This window comes from Apium graveolens, chromosome 1 (genome assembly GCF_009905375.1).
Source record: "Apium graveolens cultivar Ventura chromosome 1, ASM990537v1, whole genome shotgun sequence".
Lineage (NCBI taxonomy): Eukaryota > Viridiplantae > Streptophyta > Magnoliopsida > Apiales > Apiaceae > Apium > Apium graveolens.
In genome coordinates this window covers 48,102,724-48,118,422 of record NC_133647.1, presented here as the reverse complement: position 1 = coordinate 48,118,422, position 15,699 = coordinate 48,102,724, and the positions used below count along the sequence as shown (strand labels likewise).

The window sequence follows — 15,699 nt, the reverse complement described above, 5'->3', positions numbered from 1 at the left end:
TACAATCAAGAACAAGTATCCGTTACCCAGAATTGATGATTTGTTTGATCAACTGAAGGGAGCCAAGTACTTCTCCAAGATTGATTTAAGATCGGGATATAATCAACTGAAAATTAAGCCAGAAGATATACCAAAGACAGCTTTCAGAACAAGGTATGGACATTATGAGTTTTTAGTAATGTCTTTTGGATTGACCAATGCCCCGGCATCGTTTATGGATCTGATGAACAGAATTTTCAAGGAGTATTTGGACAAGTTCGTTATTGTGTTTATAGATGATATTTTAATTTATTCAAAAATGGAAGAGGATCATGCGGAACATTTGAGAACAGCTTTGGAGATTTTAAGGAAAAAGAAATTATATGCTAAATTCTCGAAGTGTGAGTTTTGGTTACAGGAGGTTCAGTTCTTAGGACACATAGTCAGTAATGAAGGGATCAAAGTGGACCCAACAAAGATCGAGGCAATTACAAATTGGGAAAGACCGAGAACACCCACCGAGGTAAGAAGTTTCTTGGGATTAGCGGGATATTATCGTCGATTTGTTCAAAAAATTTCAAGGATTGCAATACCATTGACAAAGCTTACACGGTAGAATGAAAAGTTTATATGGAATGACAAGTGCGAAGAAAGTTTTCAGAAACTAAAGCAACGATTAATCACAACACCTGTTTTGTCACTTCCCGAAGATCAAGAGAATTTTGTAATTTATAGCGATGCTTCTCAGAAAGGACTAGGATGTGTTCTAATGCAGCACGATAAGGTGATTGCGTATGCATCAAGGCAATTGAAACCGCACGAACAGAAATATCCTACTCATGATTTGGAGCTAGTAGCCATAGTTTTCGCTTTGAAAATTTGGAGACATTATGTGTATGGAGAAAAGTGCGAGATTTACACAGATCACAAAAGTTTGAAATATATATCCACACAAAAGGAACTTAATATGAGGCAAAGAAGATGGTTAAAATTGATCAAGGATTACGACTGCTCGATTAATTATCATCCCGGTAAATCGAACGTGGTAGCAGACGCGTTAAGTCGGAAGGAAAAGTTAAATGTGTTATCAGTACCTGAAGAGATATATAAGGAATTTCAGAAACTGGAATTGGAGATTAAAGTTTGCAAGCCTGATGAAGCAAAAATGTACAGTATGACTTTCCAGCCGGAGTTGTTAGAGAAAATAAAGAAGTGTCAAGAAAATGTAATGGATCAAGATATAAATCGTTTGGTAGGCGAAGAATTGTGCACGTAAAAGGACGATCAAGGTATTCTTAGGTTTTCTTCAAGAATTTGGATTCCACCGGTGACGGAGCTGAAAAATAAAATTTTACAGGAAGCACATAATTCAAGGTATTCAATCCATTCAGGAAGTACCAAGATGTATAGAGATTTAAAAGAAAATTATTGGTGGCCAGACATGAAGAGGGAAATTGCGGAATGGGTTAGCAAATGTTATACATGTCAAAGGGTTAAAGTAGAGCATCAGAGACCAAGTGGATTACTACAGCCATTGGAGATTCCAGAGTGGAAGTGGGAACATATTGCCATGGATTTCATAGTTGGATTACCAAGGACAAGGGCTAATCATGATGCCATTTGGGTTATAGTGGATAGACTTACCAAGTCAGCTCATTTTCTGCCTATAAATGAAAGATTCTCACTCGACAAGTTGGTCCATATGTACCTGAAGGAAATTATAATTCGTCATGGAGTTCCTGTGTCTATCGTATATGATCGAGATCCAAGATTTAATTCAAGATTTTGGAAGAGTTTTCAAGAATGTTTGGGAACAAAACTAAATATGAGTACAGCCTACCACCCACAGACGGATGGCCAAAGTGAAAGAACGATCCAGACGATTGAGGACATGTTACGTGTTTGTGCTATTGATTTCAAAGGAAGTTGGGACGAGCATTTACCTCTGGTAGAATTTGCTTATAATAACAGTTATCATGCCAGTATTGGGATGCCACCCTATGGAGCCCTTTATGGATGCAAATGCAGATCTCCAGTGTATTGGGACGAAGTAGGAGAACGCAAAATACTTGGACCTGAACTAGTACAGCAGACAAAAGAAGTAATTGAAGTTATCCAAAAGAGATTGATAGCCGCACAGGACCGTCAAAGGAAATATGCAGATCAGTCGGGAAAGACATGGAATTTGAAGAAGAAAACTTGGTATTACTGAAAGTATCACCATGGAAGGGACTAACGAGGTTTGGAAAGAAAGGAAAGCTGAGTCCAAGATATGTCGGACCTTTTCAGATTCTAAAGCGCGTTGGCAAAGTAGCTTACGAATTGGCGTTACCTCCACGCATGAAGCACATTCACAATGTTTTTCACGTATCAATGCTTAAGAAATATAATCCAGACTCCAGGCATGTAATAGAATATGAGCCAATAGAGCTTCAGGCAGATTTGTCATATGTAGAGAGTCCGATAGAGATTTTAGAGAAAAGAGAGAAGGTATTGAGAAATAAAGTGGTAAAGTTAGTAAGAGTGTTCTGGAAAAACCCAAAGGTTGAAGAGTCAACCTGGGAATTGGAAAGTGATATGAGAGAAAAGTACCCTCATTTGTTTTCTTAAGAGATTCTGAGGACAGAATCCTTTTAAGGGGGGAAGGATGTAATATCCGGGATATATCGTGTAATTATTTTTGCTTAATATATGTGTTCAGTATCTATTCTGTGAACTAATTGTTAAATGTTAAATGCGTTTGGATGTTTAAAAATATTATTAATTGAGTATTTTAATTTTTATATGTCCAAAATAAAATATAGATAATTGTCATATCTTCCTAATTATTTTTATGTTGATTTATGGATTTATAAGGATCATATAAAATTTATAAAATCTTTTTCCGAGTATTTAAAATCTATTTTATAAAAACGGGAACCAACCGACGTCATCCGTCGTTACGTTTTTGGAACCCGAAACTCTTCCGAGAACTCCTTCCTAACCTAATTGTAATATTCCGAGCATATTCCATGTTTCAACTTTTTCGATCCGGTGTACGGTTTATCCTGCGCGGGTCCCGGCGCAACATTTTCGATACAATATTCGTTTCGATAAATCAATAAAACTCATATTTTCGATAAATGGGAGCTTTTTTATTAAACTATCCCAATTATCCCCTCGTAGTACGTGTAACCAGGCGTTGAGCCAAGACCGCAGTACAAATTGTACTGATCTGGATAACTATCCCGAAAACCGATACCGTTTGGATCAGTTTTTACAAATAAACGTACCGTTTTATATCTGGAATGATCCAACGGGATACTAATTTTCCGTAATTATAAATAGCCTTTACCGTATTTTATTTCGTATCAAAATCATTTGCAGACAGTTAATTATATAATTTTCCAGAGAAAAACCCTATATTCATATAATCTTCCAAGAATCAAACAGCAAAACGAAGGTGTTATTGATCTCTGTTTTCAAAGCTCGAGTACTCAATCCAAAGGTCTTGAGGTGTTCTATCAGATTCTGTGTTCTAAATCACTGCAGAAATCAAGGTTTATTTTCTAAAATATTATTTATTTTCGAATTAATAATATTAAAAATATGAATTTTTGTTCGGATGATTGTTTGTATGATTTGATGCTTGCATGTTGTAGAGCTTGTTTTCCTGATGATTATCATATGTCATAAGTCTGATTTGGAGTTCAATAACATGTTCAAAATTGAGTTTGATTTTCGAATTTTGAAATTAGGGTTTATAACCCGTATGAATGTTTCCAATTGAAATTTAGGCCTTTTTGATTTAGGGGTTATTAGCTGTTGATTTATAGTGGATTATGTTCCTTATGAAATTTGCAATCGATTGGTATATAGCTCGTTAACAGAGGAGGTCTGAATCGAAGGGAGTTGTGTTTTGAAAATTTCCGAAGTTCGCTGGAAACCGGCGATGTTCTTGGCCAATTTCCGGCCAAGTCTGGGGTTATTTGAATGATTTAATTGCATGAATAAGTTCCTGGTTGTCTGTAGATGTGATCTGGAGCTTGTGGTGAGGTGAGGGTGCCAGAATCGTGTTCTCCGGCCACCCCTGTATTTTCCGGCGACGGGGATTGTAAAATTGAAGTTTGGTACCTGGACTTTTGGGGACGATGCAGTTTGGTCCCTGAAGTTTCCAGAGTTTGCAAATTTTGGATTCCTGTTTTAAAAATATTCAAAAATCATATTTCCTATTTATTTTTATTATAAAAATTCGTTTTTAATTTCTGAAAATTCTAAAAATTATTGTTTTAATTCCAAAAGTTATTTTTAATTCAGAAATAAATCTGAATTAATTAGTTAATTAATTTCAGTTAATTTTTAATTGATTAATTGGTCAATTAATTCGGAAAATAATTGATTAATTGACTTAATTAATTATTAGTTGATTTTAATTAATTATTTAATTACATGTAATTATTTAAAAATTCCGAAAAATAGTTTTGAGCGTTAAAATATTATTTTAAATTGTTTCCAAGGCTCGATAATTATTATAAAATTGTTTCAAAGCCAGAATTGGCCAACCGAACCCTGTTTATTATTCTGAAATTAATCCAACGACCCGTTTTAGTTCCGAAAAATGTTTTAAAAATCATTTTAAATACCAGAAAGCTTGTTTATGACCCGAGACTTATTTATAAATGATATATTATTGATTATGTGACGTGCTATCTGTTATATGTGACTTGTTGATTAACTGTCGGTCTGTATTTTCGATATTTACTTGTTTATTGCGTAACTTTCAATCCATTAATCGGATATGGGTGAAACGAAGGGTAAATAGAAGTATGTGTTGAATAGAATCATATGAGTTAAATATTGATAGATGCTTATGATATGTGAGCAGAAGAGGCAAGACGTAGGAAAGGGAAACAGGTAGTTGAGGAATAAGACGGTTGTGATTGGAAGCGAGTGCATTGTAGTAAGCTAGTACCAGGCAAGTGTTCTGAACTTTCTCGAGATATTGTATTGATTGATATTGTAGGTTTACATTGTGAGTGCTTTGAAGCACTGAACCCTAAACCTTGATTCCAGTTATTAATCTTGAGCCGTAAACCTGATTCTTTCTAGAGCATTGATTGTTGTATACCCAAAGACGAACCTCAAATATACGATACTACACCACAAATACATACAAACTAAATATTAAACACTGAACCAAATTGCTTACACATTCAAACGATTGTATCTTATGCTTTGAAAGACCAAATTCTTGGAACCCTGAAATGTTGATTCCTTTGTTATCCAATTCTTTCATTACCTAACAGCCAAGCTTTGGAAACGCCATATTGATCCTTATACAGATTGAAACCATTTTCATTATTGAACGTCCAATGTTGTTAATGATCCTGTTCATGGTTTATTACTGCTTATTCTGTTATTATGGTAGAATTGGATTGTTTTATAAAATTGTGGACCAGATTCGTGGTCAGACCATATAATGGTCAAGTTAGGCCAATGTGTGTCTTGGATCCAATTGTTAGAGCAGTGTTGTGTGCTTTGCTCAGGGTTAGTGCGTGACTGATCAGCAGCCTAACCTTGGTTTTTAAAATAAAAATATAATATCCAATTCTAAATCATAATCCATTGTTCACTTGATATCATAACCATATTACCTGATGATCATTATTCTCAGTTTTGTCATTATGACTTGCTGAGCTAGTTAGCTCATTTGTGCGATGTTGTTTATGTTCTTTCCAGTTAAAAAGGAACCGGTTGGTACCGAGGATCCCCAGTCCAGCGCGAGAGCTAGGGGTTCAGGTTGATCGAGCTAAGCTAGTAGGCTTCTTTTGAAATAATTTTAGTTTGTAAAAGTTTGTAATAATGTTTAATACTCAGTTCTGAGTTTGGAATAGTTGGGATTTGAACGTTTGTAATATAAGTAGGTGTGTTTGGCTTGCGTGCATACTTTAACCTGTTGCGGTCCGTGGTAGTTGGTAAGTAGGGTCACTACATATTATTATTATCTTTATTATTGTTATAAGCAGGTTATTAATAAGGTGTGTGTGTGTGGACCCCAACTTCTAACCCAGGTTTGGAGGGCGCCACACTTATACTAAAAGAGACTCCGAGTCATCGGATGATGAGGTTGATCCAAGGAGGAGGCGTGCTGGCAAGGAGCTGATGGCTGATACTGAACAACGTTCCAGGAGCACTCAAAGGATGAATCCCCAAGATGTCTAAGAGAGGATCATGGCTCATGAAGCAGAGATCCAAAGTATGAAGCGAGACACATTTGGCCCCAAGACCTCCACTTGTTCCAAGGCGGAGAAATCCTCCTCCAATCATAGACCTAGATGGTCCAATACCAAGAAGGGCAGCTGCCCCAAGGGCTGATCCAAGTGATCTTATGCCCCTAGTGATCCTGATGATCCAACCCACCATTTACTGATGAGATAATGAATGCTCGTATCTCAAGGAAGTTCAAGATGCCCACCATCAAAGCATACGATGGTACTGGAGACCCCGCTAATCATGTTAGGACGTTCTCTAATGCCCTGTTGTTACAACCCATGAATGACGCTATTAAGTGTCGGGCCTTCCCTCAAACCCTATCGGGCATGGCTCAAAGGTGGTACATCCGTCTGTCCCCAAACTCTATTGGATCCTTTAAGGACTTGAGTCAAGCTTTTATCAAGCAGTTCATAAGTGGTAGAGTGTACGAGAAGAGCTCAGCATCTCTCATGGGTATAGTCCAAGAGCAAAGGAGTCCATGAGAGAGTATCTGAATCGATTTATGAAGGAGGCTTTGAAGGTCCCTGATCTTGATGATAAAGTAGCTATGATAGCCCTGCAGCAGGGGACTAGAGATGAGTTCTTTAAAATGTCCTTGGCTAATCGCCCTCCCGAAAGCATGCCGCAGCTCCAGGATATAGCTAGGAAATATATTAAGGTGGAGGAAAGTATGAAGAAGATAGCTGTGAGTAACGAACCTACAGGGAACAAGAAGCGGAAGACGGATCGGGAGTATGATGCCATGGACAAGTATCCACGAATTGGAAAAAACTCTGACTCCTCCTCCTCTAAGAAGAATCAGCAACCAAGGTCTGCTGAATATGCAAGGTTGATTGCTCTAAGGAGCCAAATCCTTATGGAAATTAAAAAGGATAAGGACTTCAAATGGCCGAAGCCACTAAGGGGAGACCCCGAGAAAAGAGACAAGAGTCGGTACTGCAGGTTTCACAAAGATGACGGTCATGATACTGATGATTGTAGGCAACTTAAGGATGAGATTCGGTATCTGATCCGAAAGGGAAAGTTCGGACGTTTCACTAAGGGTGAGGAGTCCGAAGGCCAAAAGAGAGATAATGATCGAAGAGATGACGATCGAAGGGGTAGCGACAGAGATCGTAACCCACAGCCCCGAGGGCCAGTAATCAATATGATCTCAGGAGGACCTACAACAGCTGATACTACAAGGAACTCCCGAAAAGCTTATGTAAGAGAAGTGATGAGCATAGTTGGAGAGCCATCTAAGCGTTCTAAGTCAGAGATGATGCTTGAATTTGGTGACCCAGACCTTGAAGGTTTAAAATTTCCTCAGGATGATCCTCTGGTTATTACTCCGATAATTAGAAATTGTCCCGTTATGAGGGTCCTAGTGGACAATGGAGCTTCTGTGGACATTCTATTCCATGACACATTCATAAGGATGGGCTACAATGATTCTCAGCTAACTCCGTCTGACGCACCCATCTACGGGTTTAACCATGTAGAATGCAAAGTCGAAGGAGCAATACAACTTCCCGTAACTATCGGGGAAGAGCCCAGGGAGGCCACACAGATGTTAAACTTTCAGGTTGTTAAGGCAGCCTCTACTTATAATGCTATAATGGGTAAAACAGGGATTCATGCTTTAAGGCTGTGCCCTCAACCTACCACATGGTACTGAAGTTCCCAACTAGAAATGGCGTTGGAGAAGCAAGGGGAGATTAGAAGATGGCCCGTAGTTGCTATGTTGCAGCACTTAGGCCCGATGGAAGGGGGGCAGGTCCTCCCCATAGAAGACATGGATGTCCGAGAAGATGACGAACTGCGAGGGAAGCCAGCCGAGGACTTGCTCCCAATTCCTTTAGACCCCTTAGACCCGGAGAAGGTCACGTACATGGGGGCATCTCTGGACAAGCCCTTGAAGGGTCGAATGACAATTTTCCTCCAGGAAAACAATGATGTATTTGTTTGGGCAGTAGGTGATATGCCTGTGATTGACCCAAACCTTATAACTCATAGGTTGAATGTTGATCCAACTCGGAAGGTTGTAAAACAAAAGAAGAGAACTTATGCCCCTGATAGGCTGGAAGCCATTAAGCAGGAGGTCGAGAAGCTTTTAGAAGCTGGATTTATTGAAGAAGTGCAGTTCCTTGAATGGTTGGCTAACCCCGTAATGGTCAAAAAGGCCAATGGAAAGTGGAGGATGTGTATTGACTTCACTGACTTGAATGATGCTTGTCCCAAGGACTGTTACCCCCTACCAAGGATTGATACCCTGATCAATGCCACTGCTGGACATGAGATGATGAGCTTCATGGATGGCTTCAGTGGTTACAATCAGATCAGAATGCATAAGGATGATACCCCCAAGGTATCTTTCATAACTGACTTTGGTGTATTCTATTATCTTGTTATGGCTTTTGGACTTAAGAATGCAGGAGTTACTTACCAAAGACTAGTAAACAAGATATTTGCCCATCTAATTGGGAAGACCATGGAGGTCTATGTCGATGACATGTTAGTCAAAAGCCTAAGCAAGGGTGATCATATTAGTCACCTCAGAGAGGCATTTGAAGTGCTAAGGCACCATAATATGATGTTAAACCCAGCCAAGTGTGCTTTTGGCGTTGGGTCTGGAAATTTTTTGGGTCACATGGTCTCTAAGAGGGGAATAGAGGCCAACCCCGACAAGATCAAATCCATCCTAGACATGGAGCCGCCACACTCCATCAAGGACGTTAAGAAGCTAACAGGAAGAATTGCGGCTCTAGGGAGGTTCATCTCCAAGTCTGGAAACAAATGCCTGCCCTTCTTCAAAACCCTTAAGAAGGTGAAGGACTTTGAATGGACAACAGAGAGCTAAGAGGCCTTTGAACAGCTGAAGAAGTACATGATTGAAGCCCCGTTGTTGGCTAAACCAAGTCCGGAGGACATTCTTTATTTGTACCTCGCGGTATCTGAATAAGCCGTGAGTGCAGTCCTTGTGAAGGAGGAGCAGAAGATCCAGAAACCTGTATACTATGTAAGCAAGGTGCTCCACGGAGCAGAGTTGAATTACTCCTCCACGGAAAAGTTTGCGCTTGCTCTCATCACAACCTCGAGGAAGTTAAGACCATACTTCCAGGCTCACAAGATCGAAGTCCTGACGGACCAACCCAAGTGTGCTTTTGGCATTGGGTCTGGAAAATTTTTGCGTCATATGGTCTCTAAGAGGGGGATAGAGGCCAACCCCGACAAGATCAAAGCCATCCTAGACATGGAGCCACCACGCTCCATCAAGGACGTTCAGAAGCTGACAGGAAGAATTGCAGCTGTAGGGAGGTTCATCTCCAAATCTGGAGATAAATGTCTGCCCTTCTTCAAAACCCTTAAGAAGGTGAAGGACTTTGAATGGACAGCTGAGAGCCAAGAGGCCTTTGAACAGCTGAAGAAGTACATGAATGAAGCCCCGTTGTTGGCTAAACCAAGTTCGGAGGACACTCTCTATTTGTACCTCACGGTATCTGAACAAGCCATGAGTGCGGTCCTCGTGAAGGAAGAGCAGAAGCTCCAAAAGCCTATATACTATGTAAGCAAGGTGCTCCATGAAGCATAATTGAATTACTCCACCACGGAGAAGTTCGCGTTCGCTCTCATCACAGCCTCGAGGAAGTTGAGACCATACTTCCAGGCTCACAAGATTGAAGTCCTGACGGATCAACCATTGAGGAACATTCTTCATAGCCCAAAGGCCAGTGGAAGGCTCATCAAGTGGGCAATTGAGTTAGGAGAATTCGATATCAAGTATAATCCTCGAACGGACATCAAGGCTCAGGCCTTAGCAAACTTCGTGGTCGAATGTACTATTAATGACCGAGAAGTCGGGGGGCAAGAGATAGTAACCTCGGGAGAAGGATGAGGAAATAACTCTGAAAGAATATTGGGTTATCCATTTTGACGGAGCGTCCAAAATAAAATCTAGTGGCGCAGGCCTAGTATTGCAAAGCCCTGATGGGTTTATGATTGAGTATGCTCTGAAGTTGGATTTTCCAACTATAAATAATGAAGCAGAATATGAAGCAATGATAGCTGGTTTAGGCTTGGCTAGAGCCGTGAGGGCCAAAAATCTGAAGGTCTGTGGAGACTCGAGACTTGTGGTTGCTCAAGTTAATGGGGAGTTTGAGGCCAAGGATGATACAATGGCCAAGTACCTGAGAGTCATAAAGGGAATACTGACTCAGTTCGATGAAGGGTACGCAAAACATGTTCCGAGAGAGGAGAACACTACGGCGAATGCCTTATCTCAGTTCGCCTCGTCTGAAATAGAGAACTATCCAAGAAGTATTTACTTTCAGGTCTTGAAGACCCCTACTATTCATGTCATAAATCTGATAGCACCAGTTGGTGTGGCAAGCTGTTGGATAGACCCGATCAAAACCCACTTAGAAACTGGGTGGCTCCCCAACGATGCCCGGGAGGCACGTAAGTTGTCGGTTAGAGCATTGAGATACTCACTGATTAAAGGCCTTCTTTACAAAAGGTCATTTGTTATTCCGTACTTAAAATGCTTAAGACCTCTTGAAGTGGAGGAGGCACTTAAAAAATCCCATGAAGGGATTTGTGGACAACACTTGGGGGTCAGAGCCCTCGCTCATAAGATAACTTGGTTGGGGTTCTACTGGGCAACTATGCTAGCCGATGCAAAGGCTTATGTGAACAAATGTGACAGGTGCCCAAGGCACGCTCCAATAGTGAAGGGTTTTTAGCACATAAACGCAACGAAAATGTAAATTTAATTCTTAAAAAATCGAAACCCTCTGCAGGATCCATACGAAAAATAATATTTAATTCGTAGTTCAGTATGTTTACCTTAAGAAGCTTTACGTTAATGGAAAGATGGAGGTCTTGAATGATCACCACGTAGCCCGTCGCTGGAACGATATACGCCTTGAAGGTATCCACGCGAATGATCGCCCGGAGGATGGGTGTGTACTAGCACGTTCTTGAGGCCGCCTTATTGCTCTCTATATCTCTCTTCAAGCTGCTAGGGTTTATGTTTTATCAAATAAAACATGTAACCCTAATTCTATTAAAAAAAGATATTATATAGGCAAGAGCTATTGGGCCTCCAACCCTAAACTTAATTTTAGAGTTATTGTTATTATTATATTTGAAATTCTAATTATTGTATTATTAAGTCTCACTTAATCATCCAATAACTTAATTTTGGATTTAATATTAAATTTGAATTTCCTATTTATTTAATTAATTAAGTAATAACAAATAATTCGAATTACTTACATTTAATTTAAATCCGAATTTAAATTAAATAATCCTCCAATCATTCTTTGTGCGACCCTTTAGGTTATTATTACGTTGGCAACAATTTTAAATCTAATTTAAAATCATAAACAATGAGCGGCATCTAGTAATACATCATTGTTACCCAAGTAATAATAATTAAATCGGTGATCGATTAAACCTTTTGTGTATAATGTACAATGTACTATAATCCTTTTAACCATATATTATAGATTAAACTCGAGGCATGTTATGTGTCATCCTCTTCATAATTTAATCCAGGTTTCTTTGATCGATGAGTAGACTATAACATCAAATCAACATTTGAGCATGGCCATGCATTTCATAGTCTAACTCAAACAAGAGGCCAATAATATCACCCCTAAAATAGGAGGGCTAAATCCTTTCTAAATCATTCATATTTCTCATATGATTCATAATATACCCAATATACACTTTTATCATCACCCGGTCAAAGGTAAATTTTAATGCAACCAAAGTATATTAATTCTCATATAGAAATATAATGATTTCAAGTCTAAGGACCAATACATCATTATCACTGTGAGAATTACTTATAACACAACAGACATGTAGAATCTCACATTGGGTCTTCCAGCACCATGTATATAATACATGTGCCTGTGTTTTGACTTTAGTATCACTATACCTATGATCAATAAGATGTGAGCATCAGTCAACATTCACACTAGTCTTAATGCATTATTATTGTCCCTTAATAATAATACTCGACTAGGGATCTTTAGGAATATCAATACTATTCTCATAATCTCATTTTTAAGTCACGTACTTAGAGATATAAAATTACATATCATATTCCAAGGACATTTATTAATCTAACATCTTATCGCAAAAAATAAAGATATAATAAATTACTAAAGAATAATCCATATAATCAGAATTAATAATCCAAATATTTCATAATATAAACATAATAGTGTTGTCTCTAGGGCACAAACACTAACAAATAGTACGACAGCCCCCAGAGAGGCTTACATCGATCAGCATACCCATCCCTTTTGCAATGTGGGGAATGGACATACTTGGATCATTTCCAGTAGCATCGGGACAGAGGAAGTTCATTGTAGTAGCAATAGACTACTTTACGAAGTGGATTAAGGCTAAGGCACTAGCCAAGATAACCACCAAGCAAATTTCCCAATTCTTCTGGGAAAATGTGATATGCCGGTATGAAATCCCACGCATCCTTGTCACGGATAATGGGAAACAATTTGATAATGCAGAGTTCAGAGAGTACTGCGACGATAACAACATAGAACTTCGCTTCACCTCGGTTGCACATCCTCAGGCAAACGGGCAAGCGGAAGTTGCTAACAGAATCATCCTTGATGGACTTAAGAAGAGGGTGGAACGCTCAAGGAACACTTGGGTGGATGAGTTGCTGCCTATACTATGGGCATATCGCACCACATGCAAAGTGACAACTGAAGCTACCCCATTCATGCTGGCTTACGGAGCCGAAGCTGTAGTGCCCCTTGAGATCACTCATGGATCCCCTAGGATCGAAGCTTACGATCCAGAGACAAACGAAGAAGGCATGAGGCTTGCCCTCAATCTAATTGACGAGGTCAGGGATGAGGCCAATGCCCGCAATGTAGACCATCAACGAAGAGCCTCCCTCTATTACAATAGAAGGGTTAAAGAAAGGTTCTTTTACCAAGGAGACTTGATCTTAAGAAAGATTGTGGTATCAGGAGTTGAAGAGGAAGAAAAGATAACCCATTACTTGGAAATGCCGTATAAGGTCAAGAAAATATTAGAACGAGGATCCTACAAGTTGGAAACCCTGAGCGGTGACAAAGTGCCTCATACCTAGCACGTTTCGAACTTTAAGGTTTATTATGTTTAGGACATGAATGACATGTTCATAGTACATAGTAGTAAATGGAGGAATAAGGTCTACCAATGCACGAGCATCTAATGAATAAAAGTCCTGAATGACCAAAGTACCGAAAATGAAAGATGAATATGAAATCAAACTACAAATGCATGAGATCCCGAAGGATCATAGATCAAGTCATGATGAATAATTAGGTTACATGCCGAAGATGTTCAAGTCCATGAAGGACCGTAGATAAAAGCCACACACGGCAAACAAAGCCATGCAAGGCCTAAACACTGAAGGATAATCTATAGTCCAAAATCAGATGATTGGCCAATAGTGGCAACCTCAGAAACAACCCAAAGGCTAGGAAAGCCCCACAAATTTACCATATCCGGGTAATAGCTATGAATAGAGCCAATGGACATATTAACAGAGTGCACCTCATCATTATGGGTGTCCATCATCTTAAATAAGTCTTCCGACTAATGATAAATGCTAAGAGAGCTCTAGAATCCCAATCCTGAAACTTTCTCTCAAGTTTCTTTATCAATGCCTCTAAGGCCATGTGATCACTCCTTCATTTTGCATTCTTAGTGAAAGAAGCTACAAAGTAGGCGTTGGCTTAATAAGGAAAAGATATTAGAAAGCTAACTTCATGAAATGTATTTGGTCGACTAAAGTCTACACTACAGACTCCAGCCTACAAAAGGAGGTTGATCAGCCTCCATAAAGGTCCTTGACCAACTGGATATCCCTCGAAAAGGGCTCCAGCAGACCGACCTCCAAGGGAGGCTTTAAGCCAACCAGTCTCCTCCTTAAATTTGATGTATTGAAAGTTCTAAAATGAAGAGATGTACTTGATACAAGGCATAAGCCCTGCACATCTCCGCTTCAGGAAGCTGTTCGCCTAATTGGAACAAATTTAATCAAGTATAAATTAGGAGGAAGATAGGAACCCTCGACATAGAAGCCTCTAAGGCCATCTTTAACAAGCTTCCTTTGAATTATAAGGACCCATCAAGAAGACGAACATGATAGTTCATGTTCGAGGTCCGTCACGAACGTGATCGAGACATGTTGTCCAAGAAAGCAAAAATATTTCTCCCTGAACGACCAGAGGGGTCATGAATGGACCCCTTGGCCGACCAGAGGAGGCCGAGTAGCCATCCATGAAGATCTTTGACCGTCTAAAGGGTCCTCAGATGAGGCCCCCGCCCGGCGAGGCACTCCTCGAACAAAAAGAGAGAAGAAAGTCTAAGCCACGACTTGATATTGAAGATTGAAGTTCAAGAACTTACACGAAATAAGGTCCCGAAGGTCCAAGTAGCTCTAGAAATTGAGGTTACGGTCGACCAGGGCCTCATGGTCTCTATGCCCGACCAAGAGTCCTTGAAGTCGACTCCTCCATATGGAGGGGTTAGGCCGACTAGGACGTCCTCGAAAGAACATCTCCAGACATTCGGAACTAATAGGGATGTCCCCCAAATGAAGGTTCCAAGAAAACCATGAACTAGAGCCAAGGGATGCTCCTGGTGAAGACAAGAACTTCCACGGAAACAAGTTTCATAAAGAACATAACATTCACGAGAACAAGTTTCATGAAGAGTAAGACGCTCACGGAGGTGAGATTCTGGCCTACCAAGAGTTAGTGATGCTTAGTCCTCCACAAGGAAGGATTATGCCGACTAGAACCCTCACAGAGGAAAATATGTTTTGTAAAGAGTAGAACACTCACGAGGACCCTGTAGGATTGATTCAAACCCTCATGAAGGTTTTCCGGTGGAACTCATCCGAAATTCCTTGAGAATTCTTGAGAAAATAGGCGCCCAACGAGAACAAGTTTCGTGAAGACTAGAACGTCCACGAGAACAAGTTTTGTGAAGGCTAAAGAGTTCATGAGAATAAATTTCGTGAAGACTAGGACGTCCACGAAAACAAGTTCATGAAGAACGGGACGTTCACTAGGAAACGATCAGAAAAGCATGGTTGAGGCTAAACACAAGTCTTTAGTCCTAACTGAGGATTGATTACACTAATCACCATAATTTGCAAAACTTATAGAAGTTAGAATAAGATTAGCTTTTCAGCTGAATAAGTTCCGTGAAGGTCAGAATGCTCACGAGCACTGGGACAGAACGTTCTCCTCCTAACGGATCAGACGACCCTGCAGGAGGCTCCCAAGGTTCATTAAGACAACTCCCGGTCGACTAACCCAAAAGTGGGGGGTATATGGCCGACCAGAAGCCTCTGAATCAGAGCCGTGACGACCACAACTTACGTGCGGGGAAGCCCCGACCGACCATGCAACATATGGAGGCCTTTTCGCCTACCAGAAGCCTCTAAAT

General features: G+C 40.0%; 2 protein-coding genes across 2 annotated transcripts; both read left to right on the top strand.

The window, feature by feature from the left end:
* Nucleotides 1-10,205: 10,205 nt before the first annotated feature.
* Nucleotides 10,206-10,952, top strand: LOC141668559 (uncharacterized). The gene has a single exon (XM_074475521.1). The coding sequence runs from the start codon at nt 10,206-10,208 to the stop codon at nt 10,950-10,952; it is 747 nt and encodes a 248-aa protein (XP_074331622.1).
* A 1,580-nt stretch (nt 10,953-12,532) lies between these two features.
* Nucleotides 12,533-13,457, top strand: LOC141668481 (uncharacterized). Its single transcript, XM_074475407.1, has 2 exons — nt 12,533-13,123; nt 13,401-13,457. The coding sequence occupies exons 1-2, from the start codon at nt 12,533-12,535 to the stop codon at nt 13,455-13,457; spliced, it is 648 nt and encodes a 215-aa protein (XP_074331508.1).
* Nucleotides 13,458-15,699: the final 2,242 nt, after the last annotated feature.